This window comes from Podarcis raffonei, chromosome Z, assembly GCF_027172205.1.
Source record: "Podarcis raffonei isolate rPodRaf1 chromosome Z, rPodRaf1.pri, whole genome shotgun sequence".
In the NCBI taxonomy this organism is placed as follows: domain Eukaryota; kingdom Metazoa; phylum Chordata; class Lepidosauria; order Squamata; family Lacertidae; genus Podarcis; species Podarcis raffonei.
Window position 1 is genome coordinate 7,912,068 of NC_070621.1, and position 20,817 is coordinate 7,932,884.

At 45.3% G+C, this 20,817-nt stretch overlaps 1 protein-coding gene across 1 annotated transcript in view; it reads right to left on the reverse strand.

Annotated features, from left to right (window-relative positions):
* Positions 1-419: 419 nt before the first annotated feature.
* The window catches only part of PAPPA (pappalysin 1), a 243,424-nt gene continuing 223,026 nt past the window's right edge, over positions 420-20,817 (reverse strand). Inside the window, exons 20-22 of the mRNA XM_053373806.1 lie at positions 19,775-19,846; positions 14,937-15,035; positions 420-2,279 (exon numbers count right to left, since the gene is read on the reverse strand). Coding sequence (XP_053229781.1) covers positions 2,172-2,279; positions 14,937-15,035; positions 19,775-19,846 — 279 coding nt within the window. The 3' untranslated portion in view covers positions 420-2,171. The remainder of the gene's footprint in view (positions 2,280-14,936; positions 15,036-19,774; positions 19,847-20,817) is intronic.

The window sequence follows — 20,817 nt, forward strand, 5'->3', positions numbered from 1 at the left end:
GTTAAAAGTTCCCAGAATTCCTAGGGGTGAGAGCAGGACTATTAAACCACTTTATGTTTATGTCTGATGCACAGGCATGTCCAATTTGAGAATCAGTTAGCAACAGTTAATGTTTGCAAAGACCAGGGTTCTTTTAAACTTGAAATATTTCCATTGGCTGTGAATAGCCAATTTGCTAGAATTGAAAAACAAAAGATAGATGTGGGGAACCTAGTTTGCTGAATCACATGAGTGGCCAGTGCTGTGGTTTCTCTTCCCCATAATGGCATCCAGTTATGTCAAGATGGGGCTACTGCTTTTTCAAAATGGCAAGCAAACAATCCTGGCAACAAGTCAAATTGTGTGCCTGTTCCATCACCGGACCACCTAAAACTTGGCTGCTGCTTCTTTTGGCAGACACCAGAGGGAATTGTAGATTCCCTGCAGGGATAGGAGAAGTTGTACAAGCCCAGGCCCCTGTGTGCAGAATTTAGAGTTCTAGCAGCAAAATTGCACATGGAGTCCAATGACTGAGAGACAGAGAGAGGATGGGGGGAAGCTGGCAGCTACCAAGAGCTGACTCCAGATATGATGGTGTGGAAGAGGTTAGACAGGCAATGGCAGGAGCATTGTGGGGTCCTGCCCGAGAGGTTAATACTGATAAGGGTTGTTCCACACAGCTCAAGGGTCTTGCACCAGGTAGCTTCTATCACTTTGGGAAAGGCCCACCTCTCTCTCCTCAGTCACAGGTTGGGTCATTGTCTCAGGGATTTTATATTTGGAGGACAAAGGCTGATCAGGTGATGGAAAAGCCACATGCCCACACGAGGCTTTGTTTGCTGCTGAAATTTCATTTTGGGCCTTGAGGGTTATTGGTCGCATTCAACCCACTGAAATGAGCAGACCTAAGTGGGCTAGGGCCATCAAATTCAAGGGGGTCTACTCTGAAGAGAACTTAGTTGGGTATGTTTTGGGGGCTGATTGGTGTCTTGTTTTTCTTTGTCATTCTTGAGGAAGGGAAGGTGGGGAGGAACCCCGAGGTGGTTTGGAAGACAGGCAACCGGTAAAGCGGTTTAAGGCAGACTGTTTGGTTGCTTGGAGGTTAAACAGCACCCTGTTCCTGACACAGTTAGGGAATCAGTTTTACGGGATATAGCAGCAGCAAGAGTAACAGCAGCAGCAGGATGGAGGTTTGGTTCTTCCGCTTCCTTTTCTTCTCTGTTCCCCATTGGTGGTGCAGTGGGACTTCCATCCTTCATCCCCAGCTTAGCAGCTGAAGCCACCCCCACCCCCCTTGACCCTCAGCTTTTTGCCACAGAAATGCATCCTCTCCCTCAAGCACTGGCTTAAGCATCTCAGGAAGCCCCCTCTCCTTGTCTGCCAAGCTGGCGAGCAATTCTTCTTTTTCCTCCCCCCTCCTCATCTTCTTTCCAACCCAACCCCAACAAACCAAATGGCTTACTGGCTTTCCTTCCTTCCTTCCCTTCCTTCCTTCTTTCCTTCCTTCCTTCTTTTTTCTCACACCCTCATTGAGCATGAAGGGAGTCTGAGCGTACAACACTGAAGGCAGCCAAGGCAATGCACTCCTTCTTCTGTTGCCGTGGCATGCTCCTCTCCCTCTCTCCCTCTCTCCACCCCACCCCCACCAACTTCTCTATAAATATTAGGTACATATTTATATATGGCTTGGTTGTGTTTTTTTTGCCTTAATCTGCATACAAAAGAGGAGGAGGGACTTAAGCCAAAAGACATACAAACCCACAAACTGAACCACGCATTGTTCAAACGAGGTGGATGCACAATTGCATCAGACCATGATGCCTCCTCCTTCGTCTCCTGGCACATTTTTGTTGTTGTTTTTAAAAAGTCCTTTTTGACTCAACTATTTGCCATTTCCTGTTTTGCTTCTTCTTGCTAGGTAAGATATGTTTAATACAAGAGCCTGCCTCTCCCTCCACCCTCCACCCCCACCCCCACCCCAAATTTCAGTTCTCCTTGGGCAAAGAAATTAAAGGCAGACTGGTTGAGTTCTACAGGTCCCTGGTGCAGAAACACCATTGAGTTGAGCAGCTGAAATTGTTTTGTTTTAAACAAATGAGGAAAAAAACACACACAATACCAACAAAAATGGGGTAAGTGACGATGCCTCTCTCCTAGCCTTTGGAGGTGGTTTCTCTTCTGTCATCTTGGTATTATCCAAAGCTGAAGGCGCGAAGCTCCCGTCGGCTGTGCTCTTGGGCGCTGGGGTCCCGACAAGCACAATCCCCCTGCATGTCACAGGACATTGGGAAGGGGATGACCTGCACAAAGGAAACCAAGAAACATAGGGCATCAGTGCCTCACTCTTATTTGCAAAGCTGCTTAAAAGGATTTCTAAAAGCACAACAGGGCAGGGCCTTTTTGGTGTTGACACCATCTTTGTGGAAAGCCCCCCCCCCCCGATGGATATACACTTGGCTTCCTCTTTCAAATGGGCCTTAAAGACTTGGGGCAGCTCTAGGCAACCTAGACCATTCATCCTGATTTGGTTTGTACCAAGGTTCTGCAGAGGTTTGGCACTATCTGTATCAATGATTTGTTCTGATATGTTTGTAGGAAGGCTTATATGGCAATGAACATTCATTCTGATTTGCTTTTGGGGTTTATATGCCTTCCCTTTAACCATCAGATTGCCCCCAAGCCTCTTCCAGTACATTTCCCAACCATCACATTCCTAACCACGAGAAGTCATTTTTATGAATATCTAGTAGATCTGTTGCACTAGGGTGACAGAAGGATGTGCTTTAACTGTGCAAGCCTTCAATATCCAGAATGGACTTGAATCTCTCCAGCAAAAATCTGCCATCTGGAGATGGTGTTAAACTGAGCCACTGACCTATCAATAAATGAGCCACATGGCTTACCCTTTAGAAGACCATTAAATCAGAAACTAATGAATTTGGGTCAGGGACAAGAATGGGACCTTTTCTGCAGTCCATAGCTAGAGTTGGGTGGGATCAGAAGCAAAAGTGGGTGCAGAACTGAGAAGATGCTTGCCTTTTGTAATGCTATGAACCTACTATACAAAGTTAAGAGGCTTCTATATCTGCCACCTGCCTCCTCCACCCTCCACCCAGGTGACCAAAGAGGCCCTGTCTCAGTTTAGGGGCACATTTAAGCACTTAAGTTGAGGAGCTGGGCCAGTGTGACCTGGGAATGACCCAAAGGCTGGACAGAGGTGCCTGGGCCAATAAAGGGGTGTGGCTTACGGGGGGGGGGAGTTCCAACGGCTGGATATACATGCCTGAGAGGCTGCATTTTGCTCCTGGGCCTGAGATTCCACACCCCTATGCTAATAGCAATAATCTGCCAGCATTTACAATGTAGACTGGTTTAGCAATAACCCACCCACCCTGCTCACACTTGCCCTCCCTAACAGTTAGGATCCCATCCAGATCAGACCCAGGCTTCATTTTGCAATGTTCAAAAGTGAACAGGATCTCTCTCTCTCTCTCTCTCTCTCTCTCTCTCTCTCTCTCGTATTATAAAGGTTGCATCAGGTAGAGCAAGACCCTGCCCAGCTTTCCCAGGTGAGCAGAGTTCTGGATTTGGGGTAGGAGGTCACATTTTGCCAAGTGAGGGTGGGTGAGGGGCTTGCAAGGAATGGAAGAAGGCTATCATGCAAGAGCAGCTTCCTGTCTCTTTAACCGAAGAAGCGAAGGCAGGAACTGGAGCAGCAGCTGGGTGTTGCTTTGGCGAAAGGAAGTTGATTTCAGTGGATTGCATCAGGAATTTACATAAAGTAAAGAGCAGGGCAAAACTGGGGTTGGGGTGGGGGTGGAGAGACTTTGGTGCCTGGGATGAATTCCCAAGAGTCTTTTCCATTTATTGAGCCAGAGTTAATGACCTAATTCCCTTCCCTTCCTGAACGATGCCACAACCTGTTCAGATGTTTTTAGCAAGCATAAATGTGTGTTCCCTCCCTGTTGACACATTGGCTTCCTCCTGCTATGGCAATTTCTTCTTCTTCTTCTTCTTCTTCTTCTTCTTCTTCTTCTTCTTCTTCTTCCTCTTCACCATGGTACAGGTCATGTAAGGAGACCCTCCCATCTGTCCTCTCTGCTGACACATTTGTTATGGATGCTTCTGGGAATGCACATGCCACACATACATATGTGTGTCATCCCATTGCTAGGCAACGCCTCCCTTCTCCATGCATGTCCCTACCTGCCTCTTCACAACATGCCACTCTCTCTTTGCACCCAAATTATGCAGAATGAGGGGGGCTGGGTCACCTCTGGTCCCCCCCCCAACCTGGCAGACTTTTCCACCAGGGGTGGAAGGATCTCAACGCAGATAACTGGTTCCCCACCATCTGGCACCAGATAGATCTTCCATTGTAGTGCTCTGCTTTCAAAGCTGTGGAGATCCTTCAAAAGTAGCTACTGGGGAAATCACTGACTAGGAAGCATCAATGCAGTTTCAGCAGCAGCGAGGATGTTCCAATGTTCCTCCGCAGAAGGGAGGATTTTTCTCCTTCTTCTTCATGGAACAAGGAGGGTACTCGATTCAGGTCAGCTCCTCCTTGAGGAGTTTTCCTGTTGAAATCCATGTGGATTTTCCTTCCCGACATAGTGTCTCAATCCTCTACAGGAAAGATTCCAGAAGTCCTACCACAGAGGAAAACATTATGCTGAGAGAAGGGAGGGAACACTGAAGGTCTAGTAATATGATAGGCACTGGAAGCTTCATCGCCAACAGAGGAGGCCAGAGGAAGGTGAGATCCCCCAAGCCCCGCTGCACACTAAAACCAATCTAAGCCACAATCTGTTTCCAGTGTCAGCTAATCAGGTGCCTCCATGAAACCTATAAGTAGGGCTGGAAGGTAATAGCCCTTCACTGCTGTGGCCATCCTAGGCTGGCATAAAATCACAATTTGCCAGGGCTCTTGGAGACATTGGGCATAGGAATGTAGGAAGCTTCCTTAAACAGAGTCAGAGCATTGGTCCGTCTACTTCAGAATTGCAAGCATTGGCTGGGAGCAGCTCTCCGGTGCTTAAGGCAGGGGACATTCCCCATCCTCCCTGACGATGCTAGGAAACTTAAACATGCAACATTTGTGCCCTGCCAGTTAATTATGACCCAGCACACTTAGTATTGTCCACTTTGACTGACAGTGGCTCTCCATGCTCAGATCTCATTAGGAGGGGACTTAACCTGGGACCACCTACATATTTGTCCACGTACAATATTTTGTACCCACCCTTCATCATAAGGTCCCAGGCTGGGAATAATATACAGATATGAAAACAAGCAAAGCGTTTTATAATTATAAAACAAGGAGAACTGTTCCAAATGGAACAGGACAGTATGAATTCAAATGAAGAGGTGGGTCCCACAAAACAAAATACTGCAACTGTCAAAAGCCAAGGTAACGGATGTGCCCTTAGAATGAACTGTGCTTTCCTTCCCACTTGACAAAAGCTCAAATGGTATGGATTTTTGAGCGTGTCACCAGCAACACATAAGCCACTGTTATTATCATGACCTTGTCCTTCTCTTCATCATCACTTTACCCCACAATCTCTAGGTGGGTTACAATCTAAAACACATTAAAAACAGTTTTTTCAAAAACTTGCAGTCACATAAAGGGTGGTTCCTGAAAATATACATCTCACGTGACAAAAGAGTAGAGTAAAAAGATGTGTCTTCATAATTTGAAGAAAGCTGTACAATAAGGATGCCAAATGCACTTCTGTGTGGAGGGAGAACAACAACTTAGAGGCTGCTGCAGAGAAGGACCTCTCCTGTGCCACCATCACCACACTGAGCTTCTGGGGGTAGCAGAACTATGAAGAGTGCCCTCCACCCTAAACATCTGATAGGTTCTACAGGGGAGGAGGTGGCATTTGAGATATTCACCACTGCTGCCATTAGGCTGCCTCCCACAGGTTAGGAATATGAGCCTGAGGAGAATCATTTTATCCTGGGAGAAAAAGAACTTGTTATGTGATTTTAGTACCAAAAATGTTCAAATTTTTAGTGAGCAAGTCAGGCTAGCTGTAGGAGATCCAGGGCAGATATGTTTTGACGTTTATTGGCTTATCCTGCCCTTAAGGCACAAGTTACTAGATCCCTTACTAAATCTAGAGGATTTGTTATTACACCTGGGCCATTGGGACAGAGGACTGGTATCTGTTATTTATATGGAACTTCTTGATAAATCTATGTGACCGTTAGAAGTGGACATGGGTAGCTCTGTGGTTTAAACCACTGTGCCTCTTGGGCTTGCTGATCAGAAGGTCGGCAGTTCGAATCCATGCAACAGGGTGAGCTCCCATTGCTCTGTCCCACCTTCTGCCAACCTACCACTTCTAAAGCATACCAGCACAAGTAGATAAATAGGTACCGCTGTGTCAGGAAGGTAAATGGTATTTCCGTGTGCTCTGCCACTCATCACAGTGTTCTGTTGCACCTGAAGTGATTTAGTCATGCTTGCCACATGACCTGGAAAGCTGTCTATGGACAAACGCTGGCTCCCTCAGCCTGAAAGTGAAGATGAGTGCCATACCACATAGTCGAATTTGACTGGACTTAACCATCCAGGAGTCCTTTACTTTTTTTAACCATTAGAAGGTCTTAAGCTTACCTGGGAGAAGGAATCTACAATTGAAAAGAAATGACTCTTAAGTGGACTGCAATATATTTGTGTGCCTCCTCCATGAGAGGTCTGGAGGGTGGCAACATGAGAAAGGGCCTTCTCTGCAGTGGCTCCCCATCTGTGGAATGCTCTTCTGGGGAAGGCTTGCATGGCGCCTTTATTACACAGCTTTAGGTGCCAGGCAAGAACAATTCTCTTTAACCAGGACTTTGGTTGATTGTCATCCAATGCCCTTTTAAAATGTTTTGGCAGGGAGGGGGGGTGTATTGGGTTGTTTTTATTTTGATTATGTATTTTGTGGTTTTATATTGTGATTTTATCCTGCGAACTGCTCTGAGACCTGTGGGTACAGGGCAGTATACAAATTTAATAAATCATCATCATCTTCTAAGTTCTATAAATCTACCTCAGCTTACGTTAAGGGAATGTCGTTTAAAAATTCTGCATGGGTGGCATTGTACTTTTTGCAGCTTTCTGACAGGAGATCAAATGCACCATAGAATTGTTGGCATAGTTGCGACAATAGGAGAATATTCTTCAACTTATGTTGGGAATGCCCTCTGGCATCAAAACTTTTGATGGAATTTTTTTTAAAGAAATACAGTACCAAAAGCAAGCAAACCAACAAATAAATAAATGCCCCACCCAAGCCTTCCCACAACTTGACCTTCTAAACTTATGAGATAATGAAACAGCACGTTTCTAAACTAAGGAACTTCTTAGGTGGATGCTGGAATTATGTGGAATTTCCAGGACTTTAACATCTCGCTGTGGTATAAGAATACGTGGACTCTGCCTATTGAAGATAATAGCTCACAAATTACGCATTTCTAAGGGTAAGCAAGACCCAGAACATTTCTGCACCATGGAATTCCTAAAATTGTTGGATATTTTTCTCTCTTCCTCTTTTTCCTATATTGGGGGGGGGGGGGGAAACCTGAACGACATTGTCAGTAGATTTAGTAGGCCACAGGCGTGTCCAAAGCCTGTTTCGGGGGCCTAATTCGGCCCCTGTGGCAGTTTATTTCCTGGGGTAAAACCCTCCAAAGGTTATTCCTAAAAAAAGGCCAACAACTTTGGCCAGCCCTCACGCATGCTCACTTCATCAAATCTGGCCCTCTTTGAAAAAAGTTTGGGCACCCCTGGTAGGGATCCGTGTGAGAATAAATATTGTAGTATGATTTATTTTATTGTGTATCAGGACAACAGAAGAGCCCTGCTGGATCAGACCAAAGGGCCTTGCCCAGCACTCTGTTCTCACACCAGCCAACCAGATGCCTATGCAAGTAGCAATCAGCAGAGAAGGGCGTGATCGCCTGAGCTCCCATCACCAGTATCGCGGCAACATTCTGGGAAGAGGAAGGAGGGGTGAGGCTGGGGCATGGCAAGTGTCCTGGTGGAGCTGACCTGGTGTTTGCAATGGTGCCTTTGCACCAGACCCTTGTTGCTGCCTTGATCCTCCTCCTACCAGTAAGTCACACTGATGCCCATGACAGGAGGTCAGGTAAGCACCCACTTGCCAGCTACTGCTGAACCTATAACCATATTCTCCAAGCCTTACATCCATAAATTTACTTTGGGTTCTGCCAGTTATTCACTACCAAGTATTCACTATCACTATGCAAACATGTCAGGTTGACTGCTTGAGTCAAATCCCATCTGCCCTGGCCTTTTTTGTTTGTTTGTTTGTTTGTTTGTTTGTTTGTTTGTTGCTAAAGGAGGAGTGGTCAGCCTGCAGTTCACATGGGTAGGGAGAGCGCCCAGAGAAAGAGAGAGGGAAGGATGGATGAGAGGGGGGTCAGAACAGATAGACTGATGGGGAAAGAATAGGGAAAGAGGAAAACCCTCTGCAAGTAACAGAGATCTGTCCCTCCACTATCAGAAAAAAAGAGCAAAGAAGGGTGACTGAAGAGAGGAAGGGTTGCTTGTTTTGCTCTGGCTTTGCACACTTCCAGCATGTAATCCGCCTAACCGATTACTCCCAAGGGAATGTAGCCCTCAATGGAAGAAAGACTTGCCCCACTCCTGCTGTAAACAGACTGCAATTTGTGTTTATGTGCATTTCTGATAAAACAGTGTCAGGTTCTCTAAAATGTGTGCTTCCTTTCCAAGATCAGCACCTGTTTTGCGAATCAGCCAAAAGACTGTTGAACTGACAACTTAAAATGGCCTCTTTTTATAAATAAATAAACATGTAGGTCATTTCTTTTTCCCCAAATTGCTTTGATACTCTGTGTGTATCTGATGTATAACGGAATCGCTAAAAGCACATGTGCTACGATATTCCCCTCCCAGTCTGTAGTGAGGCAATATTGTGGAATTCAATGGCCTGATCCTTGCTTTAAGGAAGCAATGGTTCTGGCAGAGGCAACAGAGGCCCATCTTTTTGCAATTAGAATGAGCTCATTATTCATGATTCGCGGATGTGGACTGTGAGGAGAGGTCGCTCCAGCCATGGAACCTCCTGACAAAAGAGAGAGCAGGTGAGCAAAAGCAATCCAGATTTTCTCAGCCAGCAAGAGAAGTTACACACACACAGAGCCAGATTATACACCAGACAGGAAGAGCTCAGTAGTGGTTGGCTGCCTGTGTCTTCCAGTGCAAACATATTTCAGCACAGCAGGGGTAGCTCTTCAGATATTGTTGGATTCTAACTCTCACTACCCCTGACCACTGACCATGCTGGCTAAGGCTGATGGGAACTGGAGTCCAACATCATCTGAAGGGCACCGTGTTTTGTCTAGAACATTATTGTTTTATCAGTTTCTCACCCAAGATATGGAAGCCTGGAGAGCTGCCTGTCAGTGTAGACTACATGGAGTTAGAAGGACCAATGGCTATTGGGGAAGGACCATAGCTCAGTGGTAGAGCATATGCTGTGCATGCAGAAGGCCACAGGTTCAATCCTCAGCATCTCTAAGATGGGCTGGGAGAGGTCCTTGTGAGTTACTGCCAGTCAGTGTAGACAAAACTAAGTGGACCAATGGTCTGACTTAGTATAAGGCTTCTTCTTATGTTCATATGCATTTGCAAAGACTGCATTATTCAAGCATCCTTATGTTACCAGGATGCTGTGCTCCAAGATCTCTGAGTTAGCTAGTCAGGGATGATGGAAGTAGGATGTGTGTGTGTGTGTGTGATATATATATTTAGGAGGCACACATCAATATAAAAACAAGCAAAGAATTGAGTCATTTTTTAAAAAGTGCTGTGATGCTTATCCTGGATCTTAATAATGTAATGAAAAAACAGTCCACTATTACAACCTATAATTCCCCCCCCCAACTCCACTTGCGGTGGGCAGGAAACCCTATGAAGAAAACTGCAGTGGAAAGATATGTCATGGTGAGTTGAGAATCCTGGAATATTTGATAAGGAATTGTGGCCACAGTGACCAAGAACCGCCTGACCTTTAGGGAGAAAGAAGGTGACCACTGCCATTCACAAATAACATAAACAAGAATAAGAATATGAATATGAATAGTCTAGCTGCTGGATCAGGCCAAAGGTCTATCTTGTCTAGCATCCTCTGCTCACAGCAGCCCACTAGATGCCCCAATGGGAAGCCTACAAGTGGGACACAAGTGCAAAAGTGCTCTCGCCATGTGCAATTCGCAGCAACTGGGATTCAGAGGTGATACAACAGGCTTCCTCTTTTGAGGGATATCCAGAAAGAGCAGCAAAGTCCTGTTTGCTAGAATGGGCACACAGTGGAATGTGGATCCAACAGGGAGAACTTCCTGTCAAACTTGCAGGAGCCACTCCTCCTGGGTGAGATGTGCGTAACTTATAAGAAGGGCTGGTCCTGTATGTCTCTCTCTCTTACTCCATCTTGCTCGTTTGCCTTCATCATGCATTTTCTACCACTGCTTCTGACGCCATCATCCTATACACACACAAATGTACCTCCAGATTGCTACTGAATGTGATCTGTGAGTAAACGCTATTTTATTCTAAAAAGACTTCTTTGTGTGTTGTTATTGTTTTAAGTGGGCTAAAAGGGGGAAATACCTGGAAGATTCCAGGCTGCACCAAGGCATCCTGGTTGCTTCATCAAAAGGGCTGTAACCAGCTGAATCAACAGCTTCCTATTCCGCTGCAAAGGGATGTACTCTGCTGTACTCACAAACCTGAGTAAGGAAGGATAATATCTAACTAATATATCATCTCCTAGTTACCATACACTTTCCAACATCTGTGTTTAGATGTGAAACTGAAATGTAGTTGTCTGATATTCATTTTAGCAGAGGACTGGGCTATATTCCTTTGGTTGCTGCCCAATGTATTTCAGCTTTTTATATATTTTGATAATTTTTTTATGTCCACTTGTTCTAAGAGTTTGATGTTTTAGATTATTTTATGTGAACCGCTTAGAGGTCTTTTATCTGTTTATTCTTTTTGATTAGGTAGTATACAAATAAATGTTGAGAGAGAGAGCGCGCACTGCTCTGCTTATAACTTTGCAGAAAACCAATAAATACAATAAATAAACAGGTACCAAATGATTTGCAAATATGTCTGCAAAATCCAACCCTTTCTGGTCAACAATCACCCTAGAGGTATGTAGTTAATGCCTCCACCATCAATACACACACACAAACACAATTGCTGGCTTGCTTGCTCAATTTAACAGTGTAGTTCTGCTGTTCTAAAGCATTTGTCTCCCTTTACAATTGTTATGCAGTGGAGAAAATAAGAAGGTAGAAAGCTTCACTAAGCATTGAAGCTATGAGGGAGCTGGGAATCTTGGGAGGGTCAGGAGGTCGCAGACATTAAAAGGAAATAGGATTTTGTTTGTCCTTAATGGAGGACCTTATCCCCTCTGGATCCCTAGAAGAAGGCCCCATTCCCTGCCATTAGTTAGGAAAGGCTGGATGGAACACTCTTTGTTGAGCCTCAAAGACGCTCCCAGGTCAATTGCAGGGCAAGCGGCTCAGTAGATTAACATGTTCATTCTGCTGGCTGGCTACACACTGCCTTCCTGCTGAACTAGCAAGACAGCCTGCCTGGTTCATAGGAGCGTGTATCTTGAAAAACCTTTGCAAACTGCTAGGGATAGGCAAACCATCCATTTCAGTTTCTTTGTTTTCCAGTATTAAGTTCAGGTCTCCACTTCAGGTTGTAATAAGTCCTTGTGAAAATTTGTCAGCATTTTACTGCAATTTTCTCCTAAGAGACACATTTTCAATGCAATTTTGTCTAATAGACACATTTTTGCAAGACAATTTCCCTAGCTATAGTGAATTTTTCTACTTTGTTTTCCCAAGTGTCTGTATCTTTTATGTGCATTTTACTTTGGTTATATGCATTTCTGCACATATTATTGGGGTGGGAAACTGCATTGCAAAATTTGGAGAAGTGTAAATTTTGAAAGGTGGCTATGTTCTGGTGTGCATGTTGTTTCAGAAAGTGCAAATTTAGCAGATTCATATTTAAATATGCAAACTTTATTAAATTCCTCTCTCATGCCCTTCCTTTCTTTTCCCCCTCCACTTTCCTTAGTCTGGCCTTCACATACAAGTTCATTCTAGGCTTGTTTTTGTGAAGGTGGCACAATCATGCTTGGAAGACAAAGCAGTCAGAGTATTTTGATACATAACGCCCTCCTTTCTCTTGCCTTTCATTCTTCTCCCCCTTTTGGAACATACCATTTTAACATTCCACTGGCAAAGTACCTCAAAGGGCAAAGCAAGGATGCAGGTGGGGTTACTCTATTTCAGCAAACGATGGCAAGAATCTGCTTTACAGTCAAGGGTCGCAGACAGGGCCGTCTTAAGCATATCTGGCACCGTGATGCAAATATCTGCACCCCCCCCCGTTTCCCAGAGTTGTCAACCTTTTTTAAGGGGGGGGACTTCGGTCCAGCTCGTTTACATCACATGGTCTGACACGCGCTCGGTCCTGCATGTAAGTAAGAGGCGCCCGGATCGCAGCCCAGACAGCCTCCCTTCCTTGCTCGGTGCTGGAATTGCACAGGGTGCTTCCCTGCTCCTAGAATCATAGAATCATAGAGTTGGAAGAGACCACAAGGGCCATCGAGTCCAACCCCCTGCCAAGCAGGAAACACCATCAGAGCACTCCTGACATATGGTTGTCAAGCCTCTGCTTAAAGACCTCCAAAGAAGGAGACTCCACCACACTCCTTGGCAGCAAATTCCACTGTCCAACAGCTCTTACTGTCAGGAAGTTCTTCCTAATGTTTAGGTGGAATCTTCTTTCTTGTAGTTTGGATCCATTGCTCCGTGTCCGCTTCTCTGGAGCAGCAGAAAACAACCTTTCTCCCTCCTCTATGTGACATCCTTTTATATATTTGAACATGGCTATCATATCACCCCTTAACCTCCTCTTCTCCAGGCTAAACATGCCCAGCTCCCTTAGCCGTTCCTCATAAGGCATCGTTTCCAGGCCTTTGACCATTTTGGTTGCCCTCCTCTGGACACGTTCCAGTTTGTCAGTGTCCTTCTCTCGCAGACTCCACAGAGAGGCGCGCAGGCAGCAACGCAGCCAGAGAGGGGCGGGAGAGACATGCCCACCCCATGCCGCGCCTGCCCCCAATTGCACCCACCAGATGCCCAGGCAGCCCCAGAGGGAGGGGACACAAAGGGGCTTCCCTGAGCAGGATGCAGTGCACTCCAATGGGTAGCTGAGAGGAGAGGAGTGGGCTGCCCCAGAGCGGGGAAGGGAGCACGCCCTGACTCTCCTTCCCGGACACTCAGCCTGTGGTGCCCTCCAAAATCTGGCACCCTGGCGCCCCAAGCCACTCATGTCTATGGGTTAGATGCCCCTGATCACAGACAGGAAAATATTTCTCAGGGCTGGGCCCCACTGTCCGAATGACCCAGCGTCTGAATCCGAAACCCAACAGGTACCTGCAAGCTCTTGGAAGCCACAGAACAACACACATTACAAAGAGGGGCATAAACTGAATCACAATTTCCAAGCAGAAACAAAAAGCATCAAACAACAAATGGTAATTGTAGCTTAGTTGGCAGAACATCTGCTTTGCATGCAGAAGGTCCTAGGTTCAATCCCGGGCATTTCAAGGTAGGGCTGAGACTGACTCCTGTCTGAAACACTGCCAATAAGTTTATGCAATCCTGAGCTAGACGGACTAAAAGTATGGCTCAGTATTGCAGCTCTCTGTTCTCCTAATGTGCTTGTATTCATTCAATTCAATTGTTTTGGAGCAAATATACAGATCTGGGATAGTCAGTATAATGCCCTAAAGATTTTGTTGGCCTCCTACTCTTATCATGCCAGGCCAGCATAACCATTAGCCAAAAATGATAGGAGTTTCAGTCCAAAAAGATACAGAGGGCACCACATTGCCTACCTCTGATGTAGATAAATTTTGATATAGATAATTTTACTCCGCTATCCGCTCCAGATGTGTTCACATCTCACCAAAAGCTTTGTTACTTTACTTGGACAGTACATTTTGACCTCTATTTTGATTCACTGTTACAAGTGGAATTAGCCAGGGAACACGTCGACTTTGTACTAATTGCTCAGTGTTTGCAGAAAAACACCAACTGTCCAATACTTTGTGCATTTATTTCATTGTTTAAATACGGCCAATATTTTTAAGAATTTCTGGCAGATCTGTGTACTCCACTTTGGAGAGGTTCTATTCTAGTGTTGCAGTGCTTCTTCCATTTCAACAGAAGTGAGTCAGGATAGAAATCAGCCAGTTACCTACTAGGAACATAGGAAGCTGCCTTATGCAGAGTCAGACCATTATCTACACTGACCGGCAGCTGTGACTCTCCAGAGTTTCAGAGTGGGGATACCACCAGCCCTACCTGAAGAGGCTGGAGAATCAACATGGGACTTTCTGCATGAGAAGCAGTCACTCTACCACTGAGCTAGTAATTTAACCCCATTAAAATATTAACTCTGATTGGTGCTCTCCTAACACATCATGGTAGTTAAGGCCCAGCATCAAGACAAGAAACAAGTAAAAAGAGTGGCAGCATGTTCCACAGGAAATAAAACATCCCCAAATGTACCAGTACTTTCTGGCACATCTGAACAAAGCAAGCTATGCCTTTGAACCCAGAACTATCTGCAGAAATCTGTCACTGACATCCCTAACACAGAGATGAGGAACATGTAGCCTTTGAGATGCCTTCTTAACTCCTATCAGCCCCTGCCAGCACAGCCAGTGGCTAGGGATATGATGTGAGTTGTAGTTCCATAGAACCTGGAGGGCCACAGGTTGCCTAACACTGCCCTAATGAAGTAACAGCAATACACTTCCCTCTAGTGTTCTTCTTCCATATGGGGCTGCAATAAAACCAGGAGGGTGCCAGCTTACCTTTTTAGTCTTCACTGTTGAGGCACAACAGTCCCCACCATCATAGTTGCAAAAGGCTCGGTTATTGTTCCCATCACAATAGTTGTCTCCCATAAAAGGCTGAAAGAAAAAAGCCAAATTGAGACAATAATAATAATAATAATAATAATAATAATAATAATAATAATAATAACAACGCAACCTATACCATGCGTTTAAGAATCCAAGAACCCTGCTGGATCAGACCAATGGCCCAGACCCTCCGGCATCCTGCTCTCACAGTGGCCAGCTAGATGACCCAATGGGAAGCCTACAAACAAGACCTGGGCACAACAGCACTTATACCCCAGCAGGCCTTCTGGCTGATGGACAAGGCCTATTGGTCAATTACCTGGTGTCACTATTACAACCGGTGATTCATTTCACCTCTCCTGTGACATGCAGCATGCTGTGCCACAAAGGTAAATCCACGCCCAGCCAAGCAGGGCTTGAAGTTGCCTTTGAATGGCTGATGGGTTCTGACTTCCAAATTCCACTTTTGAACGGCACGTACTTAAACCGTGCAATTCACTCCCACAAGATGCAGTAGGTGACCACCAACTTGGGTGGCTTGTAAAGTGGATTGGACAAATACAAGGAGGAGCAGACTTTCAATAACTACTAGCTATAATGAGGTTCCATGTCCAAAGTTGGAGGCAGTATGCCTCTGAATGCCATTTACTAGCATTCAAAGGTGGGGAAAGCGCTGTTGTGCTCAGGTCCTACTTGCAGGCATCTCACTGGGGCACCTGGCTGACCTAGTGAGGACACAATGCTAGGCTAGATGGATCTTTGGCCTGATCCAGAAGCAGGGCTCTTCTTACGCACTTACAACACAGTTGGCTGCTTGCACAAAAATCACACCATTTCATTGTTTCCCCATGAAACTGTCTTGCCTGCTGCTGTTTTTGCAGGTGGGGGTCACTTAATTGCATCCCACAGTTCCCATTATGTGACCATTAGGGCTCTCCTGTTCTGCTAATCCTAGATGGAGATACACACTGTCCTTTCGGAAGAAGAAACTGTCTCTGGAAAATGAAGTAGGGAGCTAAAAGCAGCCCTTGTTTTCTTTGCAGCTAATTAATTGTGTGGGGTTTTGTTTTGTTTTGTTTTTTAATAGCAGGAGAAATAAAACATAGGGACATCTGAAGAACAATCAGTGAGGACATTTTGGCACTCTTTCCTTTCTGTGGAGCCAAGGTCAAGCTCATAAATATTTCAAGGGGACACTGTGAAACATTTTAGACCCCATAAGTTTTTAAATCACAGTTATTCCTCTCTCCATACGTAAACCTGCCCTTGAGGGGCTAGAGGGGAGCATCAATGCCCTTCATTGAGTACCATGACAGGAGAGCTGTCAGCTTGCTCATTGTAAATTTCTAAATTCCTCTTTATTCATTGATGGACTCTATGGCACTGTACAGCAACACAATACAGTGGTACCTCAGGTTACATACTCTTCAGGTTACAGACGCTTCAGGTTACAGACTCTGCTAACCCAAAAATAGTACCTCGGGTTAAGAACTTTGCTTCAGGATGAGAACAGAAATCGTGCGGTGGCAGTGCAGCGGCAGTGGGAGGCCCCATTAGCTAAAGTGGTCCTTCAGGTTAAGAACAGTTTCAGGTTAAGAACGGACCTCCAAAATGAATTAAGTTCTTAACCCAAGGTACCACTGTAAAGTAGAAGAGAAATTGAAACAGCAACAAAACTCTTCCACAGGCCCATCTAGTCCAGCATCGTGTTCTCACACGGGTCACCCAGATGCCTCTGGGAGGTTCACAAGCAGGACTTGAGTACAACAGTGCTTTCCCCATTGGTGATTCCCAGCAATGGGCATTCAGAGGTTTGCTGCCTCTAACAGTGCAGGGAGAAAATAACCAGACTTCCCCAAGCTGGTTCCTTACAGATGATGTCAGTCAACCGCTCCTATAACACCCAGCCAGCATGACTGATGGTCACAGATGATGGAAGTTGTAGTCTGAAAACATCTGAAGGGCAGCAGCTTGGGGAAGACTGGCTAGGAGGATCATTTGAATACATTCACATGTATACACCTTGGCATCTTTTGATTGCACATTGTTGTGTGGTTGTTGTTTGCCTTCCTCCAAGGTGCTCAGAGCTCCATCTCTCATACCCTCATCCCTTTTCTGTAGCTTTGCAATGACTTTAAGCAAACATAGGAGACCTACTGGAAAATTCACACACACACCCTTAATCAAATCTTGTAGCTGTACCAGGGAGTGAAAATAACACGTCTTGGCCAAAACTATGCCTGTATGCACATACACACCTCAAGAGCGAGTGAGCTAATTTCAAGGAGATGAGTTAAGTGCAAAGCGTAAACACAGATCTATTAATGGAGCAGTGAGACAACTTCTAATCATAGGTATTAAGATTCTCTTTCATCTCTTCCTCCCTTTCTTTTCAATCCTCTGCTTCCTATATACGTGGTCTTTTCTCTAAAGGGGGGACTGGAATTTGTTGCAGGTAATTTTTAGTTCAAGGAAAAGTGTGAAATGAGTGATGTAAGTGTCACCAGAAAGCTCTAAGGTGAGAAGAGGTAATAAAGAAAAGAGAAACAGTGGGGGTTATTTTTTAAGAGTTTAAGGTTTTTGAAGACACTGGATTTTGGGGAAAGGCTGTAGCTCAATGGTGGAACACCTGCTTTGCACACTGAAAGTTCCAACTCTTGGCATCTCCAGGTAGGGCTTGGGATGCCTCCTATCTGAAACCCTGGAGAGCCACAATACTGAGCTATATGGTCTGACAGTGAATGGCAGCTCTCTATGTTCTTATTTAAAATCAGCTCTGAAGGCCGGAGTCTTAATTTATTATTAGGCAAAAGGTCATAGCTCAGTGGTAGAGCATCTGATTTGCATGCAGAAGGCCCTAGGTTCAATCCTTGAGATCTCCAGGTAGGATTAGGAATGTCTTAAACTCTAGACCAGTAGTTCCCAATTAGGGGTCCAGGAACTCCTCGGGGTTTGTGGAACGCACTAGGGGGTCTGTGGCGCCATCCCTTGCCTCCTCCCCAACTATTTTTTTGTCATTTTTGCATTGTAATATTTTATGGTCTGTTTTAGCACTGTGCAATTTTTCAATATATTGGCCAAAATCGGTTTTGAAATCGCAACACGATAACGATTTTGACTCAGCAATACAGTGGTACCTCGGGTTACAGACGCTTCAGGTTACAGACTCTGCTAACCCAGAAATAGGACCTCGGGTTAGGAACTTTGCTTCAGGATGAGAACAGAAATTGTGCAGCGGTGGCATGGCGACAGCAGGAGCCCCATTAGCTAAAGTGGTGCTTCAAGTTAAGAACAGTTTCAGGTTAAGAAGAGAGCAGAGCAGCCGATTTCAAGGCACTGCCAATATCACATGATGATCTCTGTGGAAAACTGCTGATCTTAGCTGCCTTCCCTCATGCTGAGGGAGACCAGGGCAGCCAACTGCAATGTGCTGCCTTCCCCTCACACTGACAGAGAACAGTATCGCCCATACTTCAAGGGGAACTCCTGCAGGGCTCCCCAAGCTGCAGATGTCTGCCCCGCATGAGGGGCGCTCTGCTTCAGAGCGCCCCTCGCGCGGGGCAGCAGGCTGCTATCCGCAGCCTAGGCAGCCCTGCGGGAACTCTTCTGAAGGCTGGTGGTGGGGAGAAAAGTCCTTCTCCCCCCGCCAGCCTTCGGAAGAGGTCCGGGGACAGACTGTCCCCAGACCTGGTCTGAAGGCGGTCTCCATAGGAACGCATTAATTGATTTTCAATGCATTCCTATGGGAAACCGTGCTTCGCAAGACAAAAAACTCGCAAGAAGAAAAAACTTGCGGAACGAATTAATTTCGTCTTGCGAGGTACCACTGTATTCTCAGTCAGCAGGAAAGCAGCAGTAGCAGCCACAGTGGACTTCCAACTTTGCTGGCTGCCACCACTGGCTGCCCTAGCTTGATGGTCCCCCATCCCCATCGCCTCCCCCTCAAACCATGTGTTGGAGTGGCTCCGCTTTCTCTCCTCTCCCCACCCATTTGATCTCCACAGCTGCTCCTTCCCTCACCCCAATGCCTGATCTCCAATTTCAGACACAAGGAACTAACTCAAGGAGCTCGAACTTGGTCCAGTAGCAAACTGGCAACCAGTGCAGCTCTCTCAGCTGGCAAGTAACATGTGCCCAGTAGCTTGCTCCTGCGAGCTGCCTGGCCACCACATTCTGCTATAGCTGCAGCTTCTAGATCACATACAAGGGTAGCCTCATGCAAAGTGCACTGTGTACTCAACAGCGTTTCAATAGGAACAATGAATTCCTCTTGCTAGGACAGGGATAGGGAGCTGGATCTGCCCAGTTGGTCAGATTCTTATCTCCCGAACCCCTTGCAGGCAAAGTTTGACATCATTTAAGGTCAGATTACACTTTGGGGGTGGGTTGCCTTCAGAGATATTGTGGAGCATGCTTCAAGGGGATCCACAAAACTCCACAATCAGCTGATGCATCTTATTAATTAGTGAGCCAGCATGTTGTAGTGGTTAAGAGCAGTGGACTCGTAATCTGGTGAACTGGGTTTGATTCCCCGCTCCTCCACATGCAGCTGCTGGGTGACCTTGGGCTAGTCACACTTCTCTGAAGTCTCTCAGCCCCACTCACCTCACAGAGTGTTTGTTGTGGGGGTGGAAGGGAAAGGAGGTTGTTAACTGCTTTGAGACTCCTTAGGGTAGTGATAAATCAGGATATCAAATCCAAACTCCTCCTCCTCTTCTTCTTCTTAGTATTGCTTGGTTTAACACACACATGCACACATATGCAAGAGTTGGCTCATGGATGCTCACCTCACAACCCTTGATGCAGTGGATCAGTGCAGGATGAGGATACCACTTGAGTTCAGCGGTGCAGACAACGTTCTAGATGGAGGAAAGGAAGCATGGAGACATTAGGAACAGAAGGAACTGTCTTATATCAAGTCAGACTCACTGGTCTATCTAGCTCATTACAGCTATGGGCAAAACTTTAAAAAGCTCACAACTGTGCCCCAAACCGTGTCTGGATTTTCACTTTTTAAATATGGCAACCCTGTTCCTGGAGATTGAACCTGCGGTGGTCTGCATACAAAGCAGGTGCTCTATCAACTGAGATACAGCCACAGATGGCACAGCACATTTCGTTAGGGTGTGTGTGCACCCTGCGATTTTTTTAAGTGCAAACATTTATTGAGTACATACTCATACTAATACAGGACATCATTTTTATTCATCAGAGTAAAAAGACTAAAACTTAATGAAACTTAAAAATAAATAAATCAACAACTAAACTTTACTTTTTTAAAAAATGCAAACTTTCAAAATGAGACACAAAAGCAAATTTTTGCTGTAATGATAAAAAGGTGTGCACAAAAATATAGTCCATTTCATGATCCTTATCTTTAACCATATGATGAGTGAACCTAATATGGGAGAATATGAAATCCTTCCTAGGCTTGAGTGACTGAAGAGCTCTGTAAAAGTCAAAGGCTTGTGTATGCCATAGCTGCATTCATGGAACATTTGAAAATCACCTTGAGGCAAACATAAAATGTGAAGAATTATTATTATTATTATTATTATTATTATTATTATTATTATTATTATTATTATCTGTCAGGCTAGAATGTTCAGCTGATGTATCAGAATGAATAAACTGGAATACATGTTAATTGACTAAAGGAGTCAATTAAGTGGGCAACATTATGGTAGGGGAGGAACTCCCAATTTGAATAAAAGGGTCATCTGAGAAGAAGGTTCCCCTCCTGTGTGTGAGAAGCACCATGTTTAAGAGGAGGCTTCCTGTGATACACATGTGCATCACCTAAAAAAGAAGGAATGCTTTTCTAAAGTTA